The sequence below is a fragment of the Lepisosteus platostomus genome, chromosome 27 (genome assembly GCF_059453375.1).
Source record: "Lepisosteus platostomus isolate fLepPlt1 chromosome 27, fLepPlt1.hap1, whole genome shotgun sequence".
NCBI lineage: Eukaryota > Metazoa > Chordata > Actinopteri > Semionotiformes > Lepisosteidae > Lepisosteus > Lepisosteus platostomus.
Window position 1 is genome coordinate 6,218,202 of NC_142637.1, and position 23,339 is coordinate 6,241,540.

The 23,339-nt window shown below is 43.0% G+C and overlaps 1 protein-coding gene across 2 annotated transcripts in view; it reads left to right on the forward strand.

Moving 5' to 3' along the window:
- Window positions 1–336: 336 nt before the first annotated feature.
- The window catches only part of LOC148639157 (insulin receptor-like), a 105,724-nt gene continuing 82,721 nt past the window's right edge, over window positions 337–23,339 (forward strand). The window contains exon 1 of one of the 2 annotated variants that reach the window (XM_088622204.1): window positions 337–1,713. In XM_088622204.1, the coding sequence (XP_088478330.1) occupies window positions 1,635–1,713 (79 nt within the window). In that variant the 5' untranslated portion in view covers window positions 337–1,634. The remainder of the gene's footprint in view (window positions 1,714–23,339) is intronic. The other variant, XM_088622205.1, reaches the window with a different exon arrangement.

Sequence of the window (23,339 nt, forward strand, 5' to 3'; positions counted from 1 at the left end):
ATAGTATGTTTGGAACCCAATATCCTGCCCAAAGATGAGACGGGTCCGTTTCCGTTTTGTTTTTCAAGTGGGGCAGCCGTTCAACACACCACGAAAGTCGAGCAATTACCGGGGGGTTATGCTAATGAAACAGCATGCGTTCAGGTTGCACTGATGCACTGATGTCATTCCCCGGCGGTTCCACCCCCCTGAACATACTAAACATACACCCCCTCATCCCCCCCCCAACTCCCACTCGTTTCTGCTGACTCCAGGTCGTATTTTTTTTTAGGCTGTCAAATCCAGTCCGTAGTTTGCGCCGTGCCTTGCGCCAGCTGACTGGCAGCTCTTGTTTACTGGCAGGGAGATACTGAGAGACTGAAAAAGGGGGAACTTTAGCGGAGAGAGAGAGAGGACGAGCGGTACTGCAGATTCGGGGGGGAAAAGAGAAGTTTTTTAGCTTTTTTTTCCGCAGATTCGCTTGCTGTCGACGCGTGTTTACCTTGCTGTCGCGCTTTTCGCCGTCGTCCGAAAATCTTTTCTACAGCCTGCTTTCCAAAAAAAAACACGAAAGGTAAAATAACCTGTCCGGGCTCAGATTAGCCCAAAAAGACGAAGACGAAGAAGCAGAAGCAGAAGAAGAGAAAAAAAACAGTGCGGGGAGTTTTGCACACTCCAGAAGCACCGTGCGTTGTGTTTTTTTTTTATTTGTACTGTTAAGTAACTATCATACATTTCCATTGTTTGGGACGTGTTTTTTTTAAGACTCTTTGGGAAACTCGCCAAAGAGTTGAAAAGGAAGCTGAGCGAGGAAGGACGTTTTTACCGAAAGGGAAAAGCAATTTTTTTCGGATTATTTCCTGCGGAGTTCCTGTGATGTTTATTTTTCTATTGGACGTTGTAACACTATTTTCCTGTGATACGGAAAGGGCAGGGAAGGAGGGGGAGGTTCGGGAGGAAATAATCGTGTATAAAACACAGTGAAACCGGGGATTAAAAACTAAACGTTTTTTTTAATTTTCATGTCAACAGTGCGAGAGGAGGAGAATACCACGCTTTATAAAAGGGCAGAAAAATAAAAGATCTTTGTATTTGCAAGTCAAAATAAACAGTTGCATCTTGCAGAAAAGCAACAGCTAATCCAGGAATTTTCTTTTTTTAACCTTTTGAAGGAAACCCCAGCTTTTATGTGGGTATGAGCGACTCGCTACCCCTTAGGGTACCTCCTTATTAAAGCGGTTTGCTGGTGGGAATTATTTTCTCGACTGAAGGAGGATTTTGTCAAACAAACTTTACCCGATGAAAGTGGACGACTTGTATCACTTGATTTAAAATGAAGCTCTGGGTTCGCCAAAGTGCTGTCAGAACCCAAGACCACATTATTTGATGCAAATCTAACCTGGCGAAGTAGTAAAACAACAAAAAAAGTTAATACATATTTTGAGTATTAAAACGCGTTTAAATATTCCCTCACCCCCCTTTTTGGGGGTGGTGTGGTTTTGTTTTTTTGTTTTTGTTGTGTATGAAAACGGCTTTCAAGCAAGAATCTCTGATTTTATAAACGATTAAAGGAAAAAGTTTTACTCAATTTTTGGATTTTTTCCCCTTTTAATCTGGCATTTTTTGGTGGATTTAAGGACATCACTGGGGTCAGAATGCGGTTGGACACCCCGGTGGTTGCTTTCGTTACTTTTATCTGCGTTTTAAGCAATTGCGGGATATCGGATGGAGAAAGTAAGTAAATCAAAGCTTTATTTTCCATTTAAGGATGGCGTTGGAACTCTTTCGCTGCGACAGTGTACAAATGTGCTATTTATATCATAAATCAGTTAAATCGTTAGAGGGTTTTTTATAGGCCTCGTGTTTTGTGGAACTGCTCAGATTGTAAGAAATGCAAAATGTATATATTGTTTACACCTAATTTGAGTATTTACGTAACGTTTTAAAACGCGGTTTTTGGTGGGAGAACATTTCCCAATACCATTTTCTTACGGCGGAATAAGTCAAATTTTAAGTGTTTTTTTTGTAACATTTTTAGTTTTTAAATATTTTGTTTTTAGAGAATATACCAAGTGTTTACGATTATATTTTGAGGCCTGCTTGCGCATACATGAGCCCGAAGGCTAGATTAGCCTTTGTCGCGGGAAGAGGGTGGGATATAGACAGCGATTCTAAACTTAAAGGTCCGGGACTCGTCTGTCCGCCTAGGCCTGTGTTCACGTTGAACTAATAATGCAACAAATGAGATTCAGAAGTCCAGTGTTTTGTAGGATTACATGTGACCCGGGCATACACAAGATGTGGTGCGTGCTTATTTTTTTTCTGAGCATTGTAGGAAAGCAAATAGTTTGTCGTGTTTTTATTATGGCATTTTAATGTATATTATATAGAAAACTGCGCAGAAAATGTAAAAGAGACCACCATTTTCAGTTGGTTATCTGAACCCTTTTCCCCTGTTGGTCAGGGTATAAGCCATATAAGTCTATATAAGGCACAGATTTGACCGAAGATTACCGTCATAAAATAATTAGCTCACACGCACACACTAATTTTTGAAGAACCGCGTTCATTTTGTTTATGCATTTCATCCACTCCCGACACCCTGCTGATACACTGCACTTTGCCACAAAGTACTCTGTGCGGGGGCTTAGTGTATCTCTGGGCAGTTGGTGTGGGTCATGACAGTTTCTACACTAAATTTTCATCTGCTTTTCCGACTTATTTGATATGCAAAGCAAGAGGTCGATGTATGCAGTAAGCGATTCTAGATAAATATCTTGATAAATGCATGCACGCACAAATAGGATACTTAAAGATTTTGGTAGCCTAGAACATCACGACATTATGTTCCGCTGTTCAAACAGAAAAACAAAATCTTGTACACACCGATTTCATAACCTATACTGTTCTGTCGGTCACAACCCAAAAACAGTGGAAGACTAATGCTGACTTTTCCGTCGTGTGAAGTACCCATCCTATCTAGATGTGAACGGATGAAAATGTATACAAAAAAATCACAGCAAATGAATTTCCCCCAACGTTTTTATTGAAGCTGGATTTATTTTAAAACCATAGAGAGTAAAAGTCAGCTTTTGTGCAACTTCAGGTGAATGCAAAAGTCTTTTTAAAACGTTTCATTAAATGATTCAACAAGTATTGAGGGGAGAAAAAATTAACAGGTGTCTGGTTCTCGTTTAAAAATAACCAGCTTTTAAAAGACGAGTCGGCAAAGCAGCCAACACTAAAGATAACTTTATAATAAAAACTTTGAACTAAAGATCGATTACTACCCCGTGTTCCAAATTGGCAATAGTATGAGTATACGTGTCTGGAGATGTTTTCATGTTTATGCATCATTAATCGATATTGTGTCAAGATTATCACTCAAAACGAGCGTTGTTAGAATAGAAACCAGCTATTTTAACGAAGTGCACTGCTTGTTGATTTTTTTTTTTATATTGAAACAAACTTTCTCAAGTTCAGAAAAGGGCAAAATGTAAAGGCGGCTGTCGGTCAACTTTAAATTCCCCGCATGATTATTAGGGGTCTTTTAAAAACAAATCTCTAAAAGAAAATTTGAAACTTGCACCTTTGGTCTAGTTTATCTCCCGAGTTCTCTTAAGAACGTTTCGAAAACCGCACAGCCTGTATTTTTAAGATCTCCTTGGAGTCCTGTCACAATTTGTGGCTTTCGCAAGTTAGGGAAACTGTCTCGATTCAGATAACAACGCGTGTAATTCTGAAATAAAAAGCATGTACAAAATGATTAAGTACTAATTACTCGACAGCATCGCCATGTGACATTTCTGTTTGTGGTTTCGGATGAACTATTTAACAGGCGTTTGTGTGAGGTTACTGTAGGTTAGTCCCACAAAATACTTCATCCCACCGAATTTGGCACCTCGCATTTATTGCGAGTAAAGTTGATCTTCTTTGAGAATTAAATATATGAGCAGTAATCGTTTCAAACGTATTTTACAAAGCGCTTAGCCAGATACACCCCTCGAATTCAAACTCCTAGTATTCTTGATTTTTTTTTTCATAAAACGGTAAAATTCGTTCAGTTAGTAACTAAAAGTGTAAACACCCTTTCTAGGAGAGATTTGGGAAAAAAAGGAAAATATCATTTGATATGCTTCAGTAAATAAGTAATCCATCATCCTTTCAAGTTGGCGCGTTCGGGGGATTCGGTGTCTAACCGGATTAAATGTAAGTATAAATAATTACATGTAGCTGAGTGATTTTGACATAAATACACTTAAAGTATTGTTAACGCTTAGTCAGCTAAACGGTAATTCATCTAAAAGTTAGTTTCTGCAATAGAAAACTGCCTGTAGTTTCTTGCAGTGTTTTCGATACATCCCCAAGACATATTGTCCGGGTCAACACCGTTATTGCATTTTAAAAGAGGGTTTGTGATGGTGTGAGCGATCGACATTTTTCTAAAGGATGAATGTTACATGCTAGAATATTTTAGGAAAAGGTCTCAGAAATGTATGCAGTCACGCCGCCTGTTTGCAGAAACGCGAGTCGCAGTTGGCGATTTGAGAGGAATTCAAACTTGTTAGCTTAACGCGAGTTAAAAACGGAGGGGTGAGGTGAAAAGGGGAAACTTTAAACCTTCTTTCAAAGGTGAATATAGTTGCTGTTTTTTTGTGGTCCTGTGCTTTTCTCTGTTCTGACAAAAGCGGGGCTTAATCCATAGAAGAATTTCAGTTCCTGCCATAACCGGATTTTATTTTAAATCCACTTCCAAAGGCGGCGGATATTATCTAGATTGATTTTCAAGCTTTCGACAAGTAAATGCCGTGTGGAAGTTCTTCCTTGCACTCCCTCAGAAGCGAGTTGCCATCCTTGTATTGTATATTTTCCCCCTCGTACTGTACCTGAAGTAAATTTCCCCTTTTGCAGCTCGGCTGTCTGGTTTTTGCTGTGACAGATTCAGTGGAGTACTAGGTCCAGGTTTTGTCCTGAGGTGGTGGTGGTGGGATAAATGCTGAATTTGAATCGAATTTATTTCTGACAAGCATACATCAAAGTTTTTTTTTTACACGCACAGCCATTACTTTTCACAACTGACAGAAACAGTGTTGATTTTTGAAGACCCATCCGAGACTGCACTAAGACATGCTCTGTACTGGCTTGTTGAACCCCTATTGACTGTGAACTGTTATCCCTTCGTAGCTGTACTGTCTTTGTGTCTTAAAATAAATGACCCACGTTTTTAACACTCGTACAATATTAAAAACGGATTAAATCAGTGCTTAGCCTGTTATGCAAATACTTGTATGTCTTAAGAGGTTTGGTTTGTGTGAGTCTAAATTAGCATGCCTCCTCAGCAGAGACTTGTCTTCCTCCTTGATTTTCATATGCAGCATTGCTTTTTTTGAAGGGGGAAAGTATTTATAGTACCATTGTGTGAGTTGGTGTGCTAGTTGAGCTGCACACAGGTTATTAAACCGACAGGAGGTAAGTAAAGTTGGTTTGGACTTGTGTAAATATTGTTGGAGTGACTCAGCAGCATATTGCAATAGGTGAGCTCTTAGTGAAGGTGTTTAAGATGCAGTGGCTAATGTTTGTAGCAGGCATAACTGGAATACCTGAGTGTTTTGGTCTTGACCTGTCAGGACACAGTTTCTGAGTGTAGGGTTGCTTATGTTCTGTTTGCAGTTAAGGATGCAGTTAAGATCTGGCGATTTGCATAGCTTATTTTTCATTTATCTCTTGCACCTGGTTAAGTGGTTCAGTTTGACAGCTTTATAGGTGCTGTACAGGCTCTGTGTAGTGTGGCCACAGAAGGTATTTTTCACAGTTGGAAGACGGGCATCTACCTCGACAGTGCTTGATTTCTCAACTGTGTGAAGCTGTCACATGATCCCCCGTTCCTCCCTTTTTCTGTGCTATGAGTCTATTGGGGAAACAAATTCTAGCAATGATTCTTGTGCTGCTCCTGTAGGTATGCCAATGGAGACAGTATTTGAACAGCATGTTGTTAGCAGCTCTGCCTGTCTCCTGCTCACCTCCACGCTCACAGGCAGGGAAGGTTTAATAAAAACAGTTGCTGAGGTTAAATGTCACCTTAGTGACATTTTAAACATGAGTGCTGAAACTTAGAATTGGGGGAAATGTTTCTGGACAGCTCTTGTCTGCCTGCTTTTTCATGGAAATGATATTAACAGGGTACCAGCTTGATCCAAAGACTCGGCACGTCAGTTGGTAGTGATCTGCTGCCAGTCTGTTTTTGTTTTTTTTAATCCTGCCATTTGTTTATGAAGTTTTTTACCCTGCTACCGTGAGAGTTTACTTATAGGTTTTCTGTCTTACTTGAGAGCTCAGGGTCATGGGGGAAGTGGCTGTAAGCATTACACAAGAGGGGGCATAATCTGTCAGGTGATGGTAAAAAGGGGGTTATTATAGGAAAGACTGCTGTAGCATCAGCTCTGCAGGTATGGCTAAATGTTGTCCTTGCACTCAGGAGTGAGAGGTCTTCTGCTGGGAGCCTGGAATCCGATGGGCATCAGTTTTATTTAAAACGCAGCAGAAGCCCTTTGCTATCCAAATTGTGTGATAAAGACGGAGAGCAGCACTTTTTACAGATTTCAACATTCAGGATGTTTCCTTTTTAAAATGTGAGAGCAGAGACACGTGCTGTCCGTCAGAAAAAAAATGTCCTTTTTCGCAGCGAAACCCAAGCTTGCAATACAATAGGATACATTGAATTATCCAGAATTACATCCAGAAAAAAATGTATTTCATAATTGTTTAAAGCTTACCAATTATTTCCAATCATCGTTTAGAGAATAAAGCCTCATGGAAAATCATTGTTGAACAGTCTTTTGGCACAGGTGTCTTTGAATAAAAAGCTTGTTTAAAAGGGAGCTTGGATTCCATCCATCTGCTTTGAAGTATAGCAGTGTGTCTGTGGATGTAAGTAAATGATTGCGCTGATATTGACACCAGATATTAAAATCCTGTTTGTGGTTTCCTTTGAAACTGATGCATAACTGAGGAAATACACTTGTATCTCACACTTATTTGGTTGTTTGTGTGTTTGTAATTCTTACGGAGTTTAATGTAGCTTTAATGGTCTTGTGCCAGTGGCTGGACCTGAACTGGGAAGTCATTTTGGCAGGATAAGGCAAGATGTTCATGTACGTTTGTAGGGAATCTGTCATCGTGAAATCCCGACAAAACCAGAATAGTTTCTCAGAGCTGCTCTCTTATAGCGTTCATATCTGTGCCTTAACGAATCAAGCTATCTTTTATCAGCAAAGAAATGTGCTATTACATTGCAGTCGTTTTGAAGAGGGCCACAGCTCAAGAGCATCTCTGCCACGTTTTGTGTTGAAAGAAAAGAGCTGTGTCATTCTTTTGAAAGCACAACGCTTTTAAAAACGAAGTGCGTAGTGTACACTCAAGTCAGCGTCAGATTGCCCCAGTGTACTGACTCTACTCGAGAGGAGCTCCTTAATTCCCAATTAAACACACCAGCAGCAGAAGAGTGTTCTGAAATGATCGTGATCTGTCATTTAGTGCGGTTATGAAGTGACGTTTGAGTATGTGCTGTTCCTTTCCTTGGGACTGAGCCATTCATATTCAGTAAATCCCAGTTAAAATGTACTGCTCGTTCCTAATGGGTATTAAGACTTTCTTTGTACCGTTAAGCTGTTTTTGTGATCGGTTATATCTGTTAAAGGTATCTCTGTAAAATCTGTGTGCGTAACCTTAAAGGATCCCCTTTCTTAGATCTTGTCTAGAGAGATGTGCATGAAAGAGGCCTTCAGCTGCATCAGTAATATCTGTGCAATATCCTAAAAGTTACCCGAGTCACCTTGTATTCTTGCAAGACTGCAGAACGAGGTCACGGAGTTAGGAATACCGTTTCTGGGAGTTTGTTCATATTAGGTCACATACAAATGCTATTTGTCTTGCCAAGTCATTGCATTTTCTCTTCTTAGCAGTTTGGGTAACATTTTCCAGTTTGACCGTTGTTTGTGCGAGAGTAACCTCTCTGTTCACAAAAGTAACTTCTTTTTCAAAAGACATCTGCATCAATGAAATCGATCAGGTTGTAGTCCCCTATTATGGTGATTAATTATTCAAAGACGCGGTCGCTGTTCATGGCCCTTTACATACAAATGCCTAACTGGTATTTGTGTTCCACCTGCTGCCTTACATGGGACAATTGATTTCTGCGTAAACGTTCATTTTTTAACCATTGAGGAAATTGTACATCAGTGAATCGATGAGTCCTCACAGTGAAATCTTTGGTTATTCCTCTCAAGAAAAACATTAATGAGTTAGACAGCCCCAGCCTTGAGTTTTGCCTCCTCGGCTTAGACGAGTTCTCTTTCTGAAATTTGCATGGCTTCATAATGCAGACTGTACAGTTAAGAATTCAATCGCCCTCCATTTGGGTTTGCAGTCCTTTTGACCTTTAAAACAGGGCAGAAATGCTAACAGGCAGGCATTCGTCAGTACGCAGCGCCATTAAACTCCTCAACCCAGACCCTCTGTTTCTTGTCTGCCTGTGATGGATTGCACAAGCTGCTCGGCTTTGTGGCTTTTAGAGAGCCGTTTACTTTCTTCAAAGGGGGCTTGAGAGTATTACTACAGAGCAACACCTTGGGCTGAAGGTTACACTTGAAATATCAAGTCGGCGAAGGAGGCGGCGTGGCTGGGTGGGGGGGGATTGAGCAAAGATATGCGGAGAGATGCAATAGCAGCTAGTGCCTGACCTTGCAGTCTGATCAGACAGAAACGCGTCGGGGCTGGCCCCCTTCTCGTTCCTCCCAGGCCTCCGAGCAAGCCGAGAAGAGGGAAGTGTTCTGGGGCCTCGGCACAGGCCTCTCTCGCAGCCTGGCGCCTTGTCAGTCCCCGGCAGCGGAGACCGCGTGTTAACCCATCCCTGTGTGCACCCTGTACATCTGGATGTTTTCAGAATCAGTTCTTTCTCCTGAATACAGGGACTGCACGTGGGCTTCGAGCTGGCTGTAGTCACCCTCTGCCTACGCGTGCACACCTCCCAGTGCCATATGGGATTCCTATGGTATTCCCCTCCTTTAGAGTGTGTTCCTGTGGAACGGCTTCAGCCAACCTGGCCAGATTGGAGAAGGACTGCCGCCACACAGCACCTGTCTACCCTAGGGAGGTCCCCTCCCTCCTTCTCCTGCAGTAACTCTTCTCTTTGGATGAGCTTATGCTAAAAATGGGGATCACGGAGAGCCAGGTTCAGAGACTGACAGGATACTCTTTTAGCCTGTTGTCCAGCCTCAATGTGTTTACTGTTCCCTCCAAGGTAATATTTAACCTCTTGAGTTCTAACAGTTTAGAATAGATTTTTTAAATTATCATTGGCAGTAATGTTGCTTGGTCCTCTGAAGCTTAAAAGCTTGATAAATGAGCACATTCATTAATTATGCTACATTGGATGGAAGGAGGACCTGCTCAACCTTGACCCAGCTGTGGCCTTTATTGGTCAGACCTTTTCTCCAAGGATGGAAATAGGAGCAGCTGCTCTCGAGTTGAAGCCCTAAATCACTCCCAGTGCATTCTGTCTGGCCCTTTCTGGACTGTGAGCTCTCCAGAGAAATTTCTTGATGGCCTCCTAATAAATGCATGTATCTGTGGCTTGTGTTGTCTCCTCCTGCTGAGGAGGAAATAGGCACCAGTTATCTATAGGAGAGCAGGTTAAGGCATTCTCGTGGAGGAACAGGATGTCTTTAATCACCTCCAGTTTTTAACAGTTTCTGCCAATTCAGGGTTGTTTGGGAGCAGTAGGCACGAGGGACACTAGTCTGTCGCAGTCTTTAATTGTATGTTAATTGGTCATAGGCATATTTGCAAATTTGCTTTCAAGTATTAAAAGGTCAGAAATGATGAGTGATGATCACACCTGTACCAATTTCTCAGTTTTAGAACTAGCCTGGTTCAGGTGTGCTGCCTGAAATATAACTGGACCTATGCAGAAGGGAAAAAAAAACGTATTGTGTGAGTATCTAATAGTTTTTTTACCACCTGTGTTTGTTCATCATTAGTTGATCAAATACTAAAAAAAATTATTTAATAAAGATTAATCTTATATATGTGAAGAGGCTCCACAAAGTTCGTTACGCTAAAGTTCGGAAAGGTGCCCCCTTGAACCCGTTTATTGTTTTAAACAAGTAACCAGTTTACCAATTAAAGTTCTCAGTTAGCACTGGGGATTTAGAGGTGTGAATGAAAATCAGCAGAGACCATGTTCCTCCGGCTGTATTGTTGTATGTATTAGAGCTGGGCCGATATGTTGATCCTTTGATTGATTGATTGAGTAATATAAAAACCATTGCTAAACAGAATCATTTCTTATCCTTGGAGTGAGAGCAGTAGAGGATAAAACTGCAACTAGGTTTCTGGTAATGTGTTTACCCTCCTATTCTTAAATTTGATTACGGTAATTTAAATATGAGGTTTAAAGACACCCCACATACTATACATCCGCACATCTTCTCACTGTGCCTTTTTACCAGCAGTAGCCAGAGAGAAACATGCAGTTCAATTAAGAGTATGTAGCTTTTGAAAATGGTGATTCTGGTCTCGCTCGGTGTGCCAGCCGTTTATGATGGTCTCTGAAAGCCTCACCGACAGTCTGCACACCCAGCTTTCCACCTTTGTATGCTGGAATCAGAAGCTGAGACGTCTGGCTCTCTTGCTCCTGGCCGGCTTTGTCAAAGCACAGTTTAAAATGGAGACAAGTCCGGTTTAAGAGCTGCAACGTTTAAAGGACGTTTTTTGCACTACTCAGTCCTCATGTGGACCCCACTTAGTTATGGGGATTAAGTTAACACTTGCATGGCTGTAGTACTGCAAGTGTTCCAATCAGTGAAGTGTCTGCTGCCACTTAACCGTTATTGATGGCAAACCTTAAGTCTTCAGTGTTCATATATCCCCCATCGGAATGGGGGGGAAAAGAGGAAAGGGGGACTTGGCACTGTGTGGTGATGAAATTCTACTGTATTGGTCTATAAATATGTTGTGTGGGGAGTTAGTAGGATGGTAATGTGCACTGTACAGGAAATGAACTATTGTGTTCTTTTCCTAAGTGTTTCCTGTAGAGGTCTAATCTCCCAGAGTGCCTTTTTCAACATCTGTAATGGTCTTAATTTATAATCTTGTATCCAAGTGTGTTAGAAAAGCTCGACAGTTAAAAATAGCCCCCTTTATTTAACTATATATCTTGGCTTAAGACAATCAGAAAAAAAGCTCAGTTTTTGGCTCTTATGACATGAGTTTGATTTGTAATTAAAAGAAAAAGTTTATATTTTGGTCAAATGAACTAAATTCTCCAAGTGCTCATCTGTGTTTACACAACTTATTCCATGGTTGGTGGGTGGGGGGTGTTCAGTCATGTCAGTTTTAGTTCCAGGTTTGTTTCTGCTTCTTCTCTTTAGGGCAAGCATGGTGGCATTTCAGCTGGACTTCCTGTGCTCCATAGAAATAAATGCATTGAAAACATACACAGTTATTGTGACATTTTGGCCACTCTAATCCCTGTATGTTAATGCACACAGGCTGTGTTTTGGATTTAAACAAATGAGTATAGTGAAATGCAATTAAATTGCTGCTAGTTATCCTCCTCTAACCTATTGATCAGATGGTAAGTAATAATTATTTAGCAGAACCTTCCCCCCCCCCCCCACACTGTTTGAATGAAATCAGAAGGGAGACAGGTGTGATGTTTTAAACTGTTTTGAAACTCTTGGGACACATTAAGGTTATAGAATATGAAACCCTCATTATCTGAAATCTGTTGCTTTCCAATATCAGAGTTGCAGGCGTGGGTAGACACTGCAGAACAAGCTCACCTCTCAGCTTACACATCCCTTGGTTTTGGTGCAGAATTGAGTGGCCCTGAGGCAGTGCCTGATTGGTTACATTTAGATGAAGGACAGTCATATGACTGAAACATAGACCTTTGACTTAGTCTCCTCTCTAGTTAATCACTCTCTAGCTCATAGGTTTTTGCAAAGGAAAAATACAGCAATTGGAAAGGCCTGGTTGCAGACGTAGGATTGAGTAAAAGCAATTGAAAACGAAAACCATTGAGATCTTAAAAGCTCAATCATGCTGTTAGCCATATCAAAAGATTATCCATCTGAAGAGTGAGATTTGCCTTGCAGATGAGTCATTTTTGCTTTAGCAGTGGCTAATACATGCAAGGACTGTGGTATGTCTTCACTGTTCCAGTTCTCACTGCAGAAATGAATTCGGTGCAGTTAAGCAAATACAAGATTTCTTTCCTCCCTAGTCATCCTTGTGATGATGTATGAGCAGCAGCTCAGCTGTAGCTCTGAGCACTCAGTCAATAAAATTTGTATGATGCTTAGGGCTTTTGTGGTGTTAAACCTTTTGACAAGGTTAAGAGGGTGACTGTAATTTGTTTTACTTTGTAGGTGAATTTAATTAGGGTAGTGTTTATTCCCTGGTTAAAAAGGTTTTGCAGCTCATATTGGAGATAATAAGGCAAGTCCATAGGGAGATAATTACGTGAATGCATGTCAAAACTGTTACATTGTATAGCCACTTCTGAAATTATTTGATGCATGTAAGGATTTTGTTAAATGAAAGCAATGTTTCCATTTTAATATTTAAAAAGGGACTGTTGTTTTCAAGTTACTTTGTCATATTTTTGCAATATTATTTAACACTGCAGTAGTTAATGGATAGGTGTCTTTCAAAAATTGGGAAGCATGTCTTTTTAGTCAGAAGCACATACATGAAGAGAGAGGCCTACACAGACAGTTCTGGATTTTATTAAGTGGTGCACCTAGAGAGCATAAATAAACAATACAAATCTTACAGGATGCCAATTTAAGGTTAAATGTGGAAATTAAAAGCATTAGGCAACTAGAGGCTCAACTGTTTTGGAAGGGATTTCTAAAGAATGGACAAAATGAGCAAAATGAGTTCCAAACATTGTGAGAATGGTGATTCGGTTTGTGCATGGAGGAGATCGCAGTAGAAACATCTCCAATCTGCTGTTTGTGTGTCAGTGTGTTTCTCTGGCAAAGAGCTGGGTCAAGCTTGAAGCACTCCTGGGTCATAGATGAGTACTGCTGGTTTGGTGCCTTTTGACTTTGCTGTGATTTAGTTTCTGTGCGCTGCATTAGGAAATTTCTCTCGTTAGGAGCTTCAAGACTTCATTTGACATACACTCCTCTTGAAAGAAGATGTTATTGAAGGTTCCATCTCTATAACGTATCAGGAAGATTTCAGCGAAATAAAATCGTAATTCTTTGCCACCTCAAACAGTGCATAGCTTTTTATTTTTCCTGTGTTTCACACTCTTTCCCTTCTAGGACTAACATCAATGTTTTTGCAACAAAATGCTCTTGCCTGACCTCTTCTCTGATTAAGAGAAGATTAAGATTAAGATGCACCAGAGATAAAAGATTCTCTTGGATTTTCTTTGTGAAGGACTTGCAAATTATTTTGAGTGCCAAAAATAGTGTGGCCAAATAATATGGGAAATAAGGGGAAGAAATGTGGTTAGCTTGAATAGCACTGGGGAGACAAAATGCTGAATAATTACTAGGCAATTTCGAAGACTTTTTTTATCTGTACCTTCTGGATAATTGAGAGGAACCTACATTGGATATGGTTTGTTGCTTGAAGAGAAGTGAAAATGATTGCTTGTGCTTGGGGCGGTGTGGTGGCTCTGTGGCTAAGGATCTGCGTCTGTGGCTAGAAGGTTACTGGTTTGTATCCTGCGGCCAGCAGAGGAATCCTACTCCGTTGGGCCCCTGAGCAAGGCCCTTCACCCCAGCTGCTCCAGGGGCGCCATATAAATGGCTGACCCTGCGCTCTGACCCCCAGCTTCTCTTCCTGTCTGTGTGTCTCATGGAGAGCAAGCTGGGGTATGCGAAAAGACAAATTCCTAATACAAGAAATTGTATATGGCCAATAAAGTGATCTTACAGTAAAGGAACAGTCATTGCACCTGTCTCTATGTTGGATGGGTTTTGGACAGATTGCTCTTTAAACTGTGTGTGCCTGGTCCCTTTTCACTGGTTCTGTTTTCAATGTCATTGAAGAACCTTTTGAGGAAAATGGCTTTGAACGAGGCAGAGTAGCCTGTTGAACCTCGGCTCTCCCTCTGCAAGCGTTCCGAAGAGCTGGAGCCCATTTGTGGAAAAAGCCGGAGAGGAGACGAGCTGTTGACGTTTCAATGAGAGAAGAATTTATGTTTGTTTATAGAGTGCTAACCCTGGCTTGTTTGTTTACTGGCCTGTTAACTCACCAGAATGGAGCTGACCTCCTGCCTGGCCAAGATGGCTCTTTCATGTCACAGTCTGGATGTTTATGTGACAAGGTCAGGGGTCAAGGTGTCACTTCTGTCACAGCAGGGTGGCTGAGGGCAACGTAGCAGGATTCCGGCCCACTTTGGCACCTCTGCTTCAATCTGTTTTAATTACAAATACGGCTTCTTTAATGCAAAAGTGACATCATTTTTAACGATCAGCCTACGAGTTGTTTTTGATTGTTTTTCTCAGTGCCCTCCTGGTAAGTAACCGATACTTGAGTTACTCTCTTGCCAGAGGTTTTGTTATTGACAGCCAAATCGGACTGGGGTGAGGTTTATCGCAGGTTTGTCATTCTGTACCTGGTATCAGAGGGCTTTAAAACCCATTTCGGGTTTTTCAGCTGCAACCCATCGTCTTGTCTCAAAAGTCAGAACGCGAGCAAGTCTGAGAAGCACCTGTCGAAGATGGCAAAAGCCTTCAATTAAAGACGCTCCAGAACAAGTTTTTGACAGCTTGTCTGGAAAGGGGCTGTGTTTTAAGGACTGTCTCAATTTATTCTCCTCTGAGAAGCTGATCAAGTTTCAGTGATTATGTACCAGTATACCGCAGAAGAGGGGAGGGGGACCTCCAGGAATTCTAGAAAACGAGCTTTAAACCCTCAAAGCCCATTCAAGACGAGCCCCATTAGTCTCTCTTCATGAGTGTCAAAGAAATAAAACCGATGCTTGTGCGCCCTGCGAGCCCACACAGCATGCCTGCGCGGTGAGTCATTGCAAAGCCAGTCTTCCGCACGAAGACCTGAAGACACCTGGACACACCTGTCGGAGTTGTCTGGAGCCTTAGATCTGGGGGGGTGTTTCAGCTCTGGAGAATGCAAAGGATGCGTCTGATCCCTGGGTTTTGTAGGCTGTTCCAAAGACAATTCGGCTGCTATCCTTCCCAAGTGAGAAGAATAAACCTGCAGCCCCCAGTCTCTCTGGCTGGGCTCAAAGATGGAAAAGAAAATCCAGTTCGAATGCAGTTGGTCTGACTGTGCCGACTGGATTAAACACAACACGGTCGTCCTTAACAGGACTCTGAGGGGAGAAGAGAAAGAAAGCAAAGATGTTGTCATCCCAGCCGTCAAGCACAAGGCTGAATCGCTCCTTTGAGATCGCAGACGTCAAGGTGAAGGTTGACTCCTCTGCACAGGCTATTCATGTCGGCTTGATCATGATTTTCAGGAGCTCTAGTCTTACATTCAGGTGAATAGTACAACCCCCCCCCATCACTGCTAGACATCCAGGTGCACATGGGCTGAAGTTTATGCCGTTCCTATCACATGCACAACATGTACAGCCCGTGCAGAGCTGTTAATCCTTCCCCCGTACACTGTGTTTTAAAGGGCAGGCGTGAGAATGGCACTGTGCACGTTAATGGTTTTTAGAAAACAGTGGAAAAAAAAATCCCACTCTGTTCCTTTAGATATCAATTCGGGAAGCCAGGGTGAGATGCTTATTACTGACACTTGACGTCTACGTGTTGTAGAGTGCGGGCGATTTGTTACTTCTCTGTACCTGGACAGGGGAGGCTAGGCCAAGAGCTGGGAAGTGCAGTGGGAAGCTGGATATGAATTTTCCTTTTGGAGGATCACATGGAAGCCATACAGTTTGTGGGCTCCCCAGATTCCCCAGTGCTCAGTTAGCTCAGTTGCAGATTTTTTCGCAATGTGCCTCAACAGTAAAGTATATCTTAACAGCACTGCTGTTATCAACTGAACCTTTTCTCGAGGGGAAGGACTTTTTACACACCAGCTTTGCACAGCGCAGTGCTTCCAGAAATAACATGAGCTGTAGAGGCTGAGAGCAAAAAAATCCCGCTGGATGTCACGCTGCGCTTGTCAGGCGTGGTTAACAAGCACTTATAATAAATGCATTTATTTCCTGACTTCACAGGGATCATTGCCACTTTCAGAAGGACTGCTGGTGTCGGCTGGCATCTTCTGTTTTGTTAACCAGTCAAGTGCGTTTACGTGAAGAAGGTGGAACTTTCTACCCTTTTCTCTAATTTCCAGGAAATAATAAATTAGTGCATAGCTTGGGGAAGGATCTCCTTTGTTGTGGTTCCTCATTCCCTCCTCTTCTGTAGCCTGATCAGTCAGCATAAAGCCTGATTAGCCCACTGCGTGCTTGTGCATGTTGGGCAAATCATTTTGGTCCTGTTTTTCCTTGCAAAACAAATTGTCTGTTCAGGCTTCCAGCAGTGTTTTTTTGTGGGGGAGGGAGGGCAGTAAGGTTTCTCAGACCTGATCTTTGTAAACATCTGGGTCTCTCAGTGCAGTTATCATGTCTGTGTCCAGCTGCTTGGAAAGGAGTGTTGGAGGCTAACAAAATGGCACCTTTTCAAAAAAATAACTTATAGAACCAGATGTACACGGTCTAGTTGAGGACAGAGTGGCCTGTTTTCTGAAAGATAATAAGCCCGAGGTTGGTTTCTATGGCAATCTTGTCAGCTTTTCTGTCTCCTCAACAAGCCCCACTTTTTGCTAGCAGGTGAGGCTCAAAATCTCTCAGCAGAGTGACGTTATTTTTATTTTCCTGTTTTTCCTCTAAAGGGCAAAGTTTTTAAACCGCTGTGTGTTAAAACTTCAGCAGATGCAAGATATTTGATTAAACTATAGTAAGCCAAAATAACCCTCACCTTCTCGTATACACTGGTGAATGCTTCAGTCAAATTAGTTACGTTGGGTTCAGGGTATCAGGGGTTGTTCATCAGTAGAGATTGATCACCATCATATTGTTACTCGAAGACAATATAAATCAATTTCTTAAACATGTAGAAGTGTTATATATATATATAATCACTTATTTGAATTAATTGATTCATAGATATTTTAATATTAAAATGAAGATCGATGGCCCTATGTTGTCTTCTTTGCAGCTTCTGGCACCTGTGGGGAAAAAGTTTGTAACCGCGTAATGTTAGTAACAGGGTCTCTAAATTCAGAACTTGGCCACAGTTATTTAGATTGTAGTTTTTTGCTAAATGAAAAGTGGATATTAAAATCCTGTCTCACTGTGATGCAGTGTGGCGCATAATGATCTTATCCCCGTTTGACAACCGCAGTGTTTTTTTTTTTGAGAACGACGAGTTACCCGTTAGGATTTGGGTGTAATAACATCAGTGAAGGAGTGATGCTGTTTTTGTCAAGTGTTAATAACCAAGGATTTACTGTCGGTGCGGGGAGGGGGTGATATTCAATTATTTTATAGATCCACCTAACTAGCTAGAATAAAGCAGTGGAGTGAGGAATACCTTTTTTGAGCATGTGGAAAATGTTATGTTGCGTTTTGATCATTTTGGAATGTAATGCTCTTGGATATTCACAAATAAATCCCTCCCAGTCCTTCTTGGATATCAGTCATTTAACATGATCAGAATGTTTTCCCAAAGTCTAGAAATTGACAGTTCATAAAGTGTGTTCATTTTTTTTAAAGCATAAGGCAGTTGAAACTATTCTGTAACTAATTACTCTACACTGATAGGCTGAAAGAATTTAATCTTTTTAGTCTTGGATAAAGACTAGGATGAAATCTAACACAAGTATTCAAAATCCTTAAAAGCACTGACAAAGTCACTGAATTAACATGAAACACAAACCAGAGGACACAAGTGGGGAAAACCAAGGACAGCCAACTCTTTACTCAGAGAGTAGTGGGTGTGTGAAACAAGCAGTCCAAGCGGGTTGTTGAAGCAGGGCCTTCTTTCGAGAAACAGCTGGATGAGATCCTTGGATCTGCTAATTAAAAGGGCTGGATGGGCAAGTCTCCTCTACTTGGTAAATGTTCTTAACCTCAGTATGTTTTATAAACTACATTTAATTATTGCATTTTTAATGCATTGCGTCATAACGGATCTCATCTTGGACAAACGCAAAAGGAGATAAAAAGCCGGTGGTTGCTTGGAATTCAGAACCAGAGAAAGTCATGCAGAAGGGCAGAACAAAGCATTGCACTTTGTTCCTGCCTTTGTTTTTGCTCATAGCTAAAGCCAGACGTTTCTGCAAGGAGTGTGCTTAGTGGCGACTTTTCTGCAGCGAGTCAAAATACTGCAGCCTGGCAGCTGCCAAATCCGTGCCACACGCTGTGGCTGGCGCCACGCCACGGAGGGAATTGAGCTGTGGTTTACAACGCCGTCGCCGAAACACTCAATCTATTGTTGATGATAAAAACTCCATGTGTAGAGATCTGGCTGCTGCGTGGGCGCTGCGTCTCCTCCTGGGGTGGCTGTTCTCCGCCGAGACGGTTGGGACAGAGCGGCGGGCACACCGCTTCACCCGCCACGCGCCAGCCTCCAGCGCTGGCGGCTGGGCTGGATCAGGGGCGCTGATGATGATCTTGACGGCTGTCACGCTGTCGGAGCCAGTGCCCCAAAGCTGATCCCGGCCACTTTAATTTGCGAGCTTTTAAAAAAAAAAAAGTAACGAGGCTGAGCTTCCCAAACTGCTCCTGCCTCGTCCTCCTCCTCCTCCTCTCAAGAGCTCCTCCGGTCTCCTGTTTTGTTTTGTGTCGTGCTGCAGTCAGGAACGACCTGCTGTACTTTTCTGAGAAAAGCAAGTAAATAAATAAATAATAAAAAAAAAGCTTAAAGCACAAGAGGCTTGGCTATAACCTCTCTGCCCACATTCAGTTTGGCTGAGGTGCTGCGGTTGGGTTTCGACCAGATGCCGTCTTTGGAGCCTGAAAAGGTCGTCATAACCTGCACCCCCCGGGGCTGGTGGCGCAGGGCAAAACCTTTGATTGAATCTGGAATGGGAAAAGCACCCCCTAGAAAGGGCCCATTTCGGCCCCCATGGGCGTTTGCCAGGATGGAGAGTGTGCCGGGTGAACTGGCGCTTTTCTTCATCCAGTGAGGAAGTATTGGTGCTCCGTGTGGGGAAACCAGCAGATCACTTTCTTTGAATTCTTAAAGCCACGATTCCCACATAGGGAGGAAAGGCAGAGGAAGAGTTGCGTGAGGTTCAGTTTGTTAACGCTGTGTGAGCGAGTGACCTTTGGCCCCTGGAACCAGAGACTAGGGTGAGCACCCCCTACAGGTCCCGCTGACACCTCTTCCAGCAGCAGCCTTGGCTTTCCCAGGAGGTCTCCCACCCAGGTACTGGCCAGGCTCACACCTGCGGAGCTTTGAGTTGCAGGGTGATATAGCTGCTGGCTTCTCAGAAGGGGGGGACACAATCCTGTCTTGATTCCCAGGTCTCTGTCCTTGTAGGAGACATTCAAGTGCAGGAACTGAACAGACCGAACCCGTCGTGCATTTTGGGTGCAATCCGAAAACTTTTGCAAAGGAGTGGGCGGTGGTGGGGAGAGGAACACGGGAGAAGCAGGATCTTAAGGAAATAGAGCCGGTTCCTAAATGGTGAGAGCAGCCTTAAGACTCCGACCACAGCAGGGGCAGACTGTGGCCGTGTGGCGGCTTTCCTTCAGCTGGCGGTCTCCGGACCAGACAAGAACCCCATTAAAAGCGACCTTTTATTTTTGTTTTTTTCCACGGCAGTGCTAATAAACCCCAGGCTTGGGGCTTCAGCAGCTCTTACTAATGCAAGTATTCATTCTCATGTGAGGGGCTAAAAAAAGGACTGATGCAAGAGTCCCCCCTTTTTGCTTGTCCTTCCTCATTTCTTAGCTGGAGGAGGGGGATTGCATCAGTTCAGCGGTCAGCTACTGCTTTCTTTTTGCCCCTTTAGCGCTTAACTACCTGCTATGCTGTCCTAGATGTCACTCACTGTGCAGTGCAAATGTGTTGTGCTATTTACTAATTTATTGGAGCAGTTATTTTGGATGCAGTACCTTGCTCCCAGTAGCTACAATGGGCACAACTGCTGTGTCGCAAATTGGATTTAAACCTGCAGCCCTTCGAGTTACTCGCCCTGCTAGTTTTTCCCCTGCCCTTTTCGAAACTGGCCATCACTGGGTCGTCGCGTCCCTCTGTGGGATGTGCAGGCACGGCTGGGAAGCTGAAAAAGACAGGAGTAGCTTGTTTAAAAAAAAAATTTCCAAAGAATGTCCGAGAGACTGTGGTTGCAAGCATAATAGGCATGAGTTCTGTGCATGTAACTGGGCACGTGTGAACAAAGATCAGCGCAGCAGTGGAAAACTTGATTCACCGTGCAGACTGGGGATGCTCCTTCTCCCCTGCGTGTGGGAACCCAGCGTCCTGGCGTGCCGTTCCTAGAGATCTTCATGCAGTTTTATGGAGACGCCTGTAAACCTCATTACCCTGTAAGAGTGATTGATGATTGTAGCGTTTCTCAATTGTTTACTTTTAAGAAAAAAACGTACAGACCTCTTCAGGAATCTGCAGCTGTTCCGATAGTACTCCAGTAGAAGTCAAGAAGAGACTTATGGCTTTTATTTTCAAGCACCTCTTGCTAGTCAGTGGCAATAGGCATCGGTGTGCTCAGTTTTTCTGTGGTGTGTTTAAATATTTAAGGTTCTGCAGGGCTGGGTCAGGCCTTTCTTCACTGTATTGAGATGTCAAAAAGCTGATTTGAAAGATGCTCCCCTCTCCCGCAACGTGGTTTCTGTGGGTTTGCCGTCGAAATAGGCCAGCGAGCACACCGTTGCAAATCTTCAGTTTTATCTCCTGGGTGTCTCTCCAAAGAAGTAATTGCATTGGCGGCAGTTTGCAGAAACGACAGGAGCCGCACGCCTCCCCGCTGCCTGTAGTGGTAATCTTCGGGCTGCGCTTTGTCGGAGTAAACAGCTGCTCTGGCTCGTGAGCGCTGCAGCCCTGTGCCCTGACTGTCAGCTAGCGGACACGCTGGGCTGTCCCACACCGGTCCCCTTCACCTGCGTGTGAATGGATCTTCATTCCCTTGTCCCCCACTGTAGATCCAACCTGACTGGGTTGCCAGCACGCCGGGGGAGCACTTGTGCAGCAGGCTTAGCTCTGGATTATAGTGCCTCCGCTTGCCAGCCGGTGGAATGCCTAGGGGGAGACTGGAAAGGCGGGGGCGTAGGTCAACCCAGGGCACAGAGGACAGAGGCTTCCATTGGCCCTGGCAAGTCCTTCTGGAGCAAGCCCACAGCCTGCCTCGGATTTGGCCTGGGAGCTGGCAGAGGCATGCAAGCCATCGGAAAATAGCCCCTGGATTGCAGTTCATGGGTCTGATGGCACGCAGGGTCTGATGGCCTTAAACTGACCCTCGGATGTATTCCAGCTCTTGCTGAAGGGTTTGCGGCATCCCCTAAATAAAGCACATACTCTCCTCAGCTTTTCATACTGTATTTTTTTTAAGGGGGGGGGGGTTTAGGTGTTTGAATGTTTGCCCTGTTTCCTGCACGTTACTCTGGGACTGCTCCTTTAAAATGCCAAGAGAGGGACAGAAGTATGAGGCAATCTGTAGCATCTGCAGGTGTTGGTGCCTCCTCCAGTCTCCGGCTCAGTCTCTGTTCTCTCTGGCTCAAGGCAGCTTGCAGCCTGTTTCCTGCCCCACAGAAAAGCAGGTCAGAGACCACAGTGGGCCTTCTTATTGTTCACCTAATAACAGGAATTCAGCAGGCCAACCTCTGCTGAATGTGCAAGAGGGTAAAATCACACTTGTCATTTCTAGACTGTTTTCGCACACTTGTACTTATTTTTTTCCATGCATTTTTTAAGGAGCATTTCATTGCACCCACTGTCTGGAATCGGTTACCTGCTTCGCCTGTTTTTTTTGTATTTGCTAGCTTCTTGCTGCACTTTGTTATTGAAGGAGTTTTCTCTCCAGGTTGGGTTTTATTCTAACCAGGGGTGGGACATGGCACAGATGTGGGTTGTTCTCAGTCTGTGTGTTTTCAGCACTGTTCCTCTGTGCGCGTGTGCTGCGTTTCAGGCTCTGGCAGGGAAGAATTCTCAGAAAAGCTCAGAAATTATTCCAAAGAAGGCAGAAAGGAATGAGCTGGCAAGTGATGCAATATCAGTGCCATATTAAAGAGGGAGAAGCAGAAATGTTTATTTGCACCTTTTTAGTTTTATATGGAGTCTGATGTTTGTACATTATGGTGAAGTACTTTGGGGATTATGATGCAGGCAGCAAGGAGTATTAAATCTGATTTTAATTGGTGAAAATGTATTTTTTTCCAATTGAAATTTGAAATGTCAGTGAGCAAGGGGAATACTGACTTTATTCTTTGGTTTCCTAAACAAACATGTGCTTCTAGATTTACTATTTTGCCAAATGATGGGAAGTTTCCTCCTCGCCCCTCCCCATTAATGTTGTCGGAAATCCAGGGGGCAGATGCACATTGGTTTTCTGTGTCTGCCCCCTGCCTACAGTGAGTAACTGCATGCAAAAGGGAGCTCTTTTTATGGATGAAAGGTGTACAAGTCAGTGTCGTGCTGTCAGTGTTCCGCTGATGGAGAAATGAAACCAGCATCACTCCTGTGATTTAATTTAGGTTGTCTCTTGGCTGAGGATCTGACAGTGAAGTCCTTGACTGTTGCTTTTTTATTGGAGCTTCAATCTGGAATATTTGGCAGGTGTCCTGTATCCGATTACTGTACTAATTATAAATAGGCTTTCCAGTGGTTTTGAATGGGAGGCTGAGTCAATGTCAAAGTGTTTGGAAACTGATGGATCTTTTTTTTTTTAATTCAACGGCACTTCTTAGATGCTGCTTAAGTTTCATTAGCGTAACTGAAAACCGAAGGCTAGAAATGTTTTGTGGCCTGCATTCTACACTCCAGAAAAGCAACATGTTTAATTTTAAATAACTGCTGGATTTTCAGTTAACTTGATTGCAAATGGAAGTTGTCTCAACCTCTTGCCCCACTTTTAATAATGCATTGTATTTACATTATTTTAAACAGCGCTTGAATTCGTTTGTAATTGATTGTAATTTGCTGCATTGTTGACTATGCCCCAAGAGTGCTTCTGAGAATTACTAATTGCAATGCGTTCCTAATTCATTGTTTCTGAAATGTAGACTGTGCTGTATCATTATATAGAATCGGTTTTCCGACTGCCTGTTTGTTTACAAACCTCACTTCTGTTTGCCGATCGGCTCAGCTCTTCTTTTGCATTAAAGAACCTGTGTGGTCTTGCCCAGATTGAGCTGC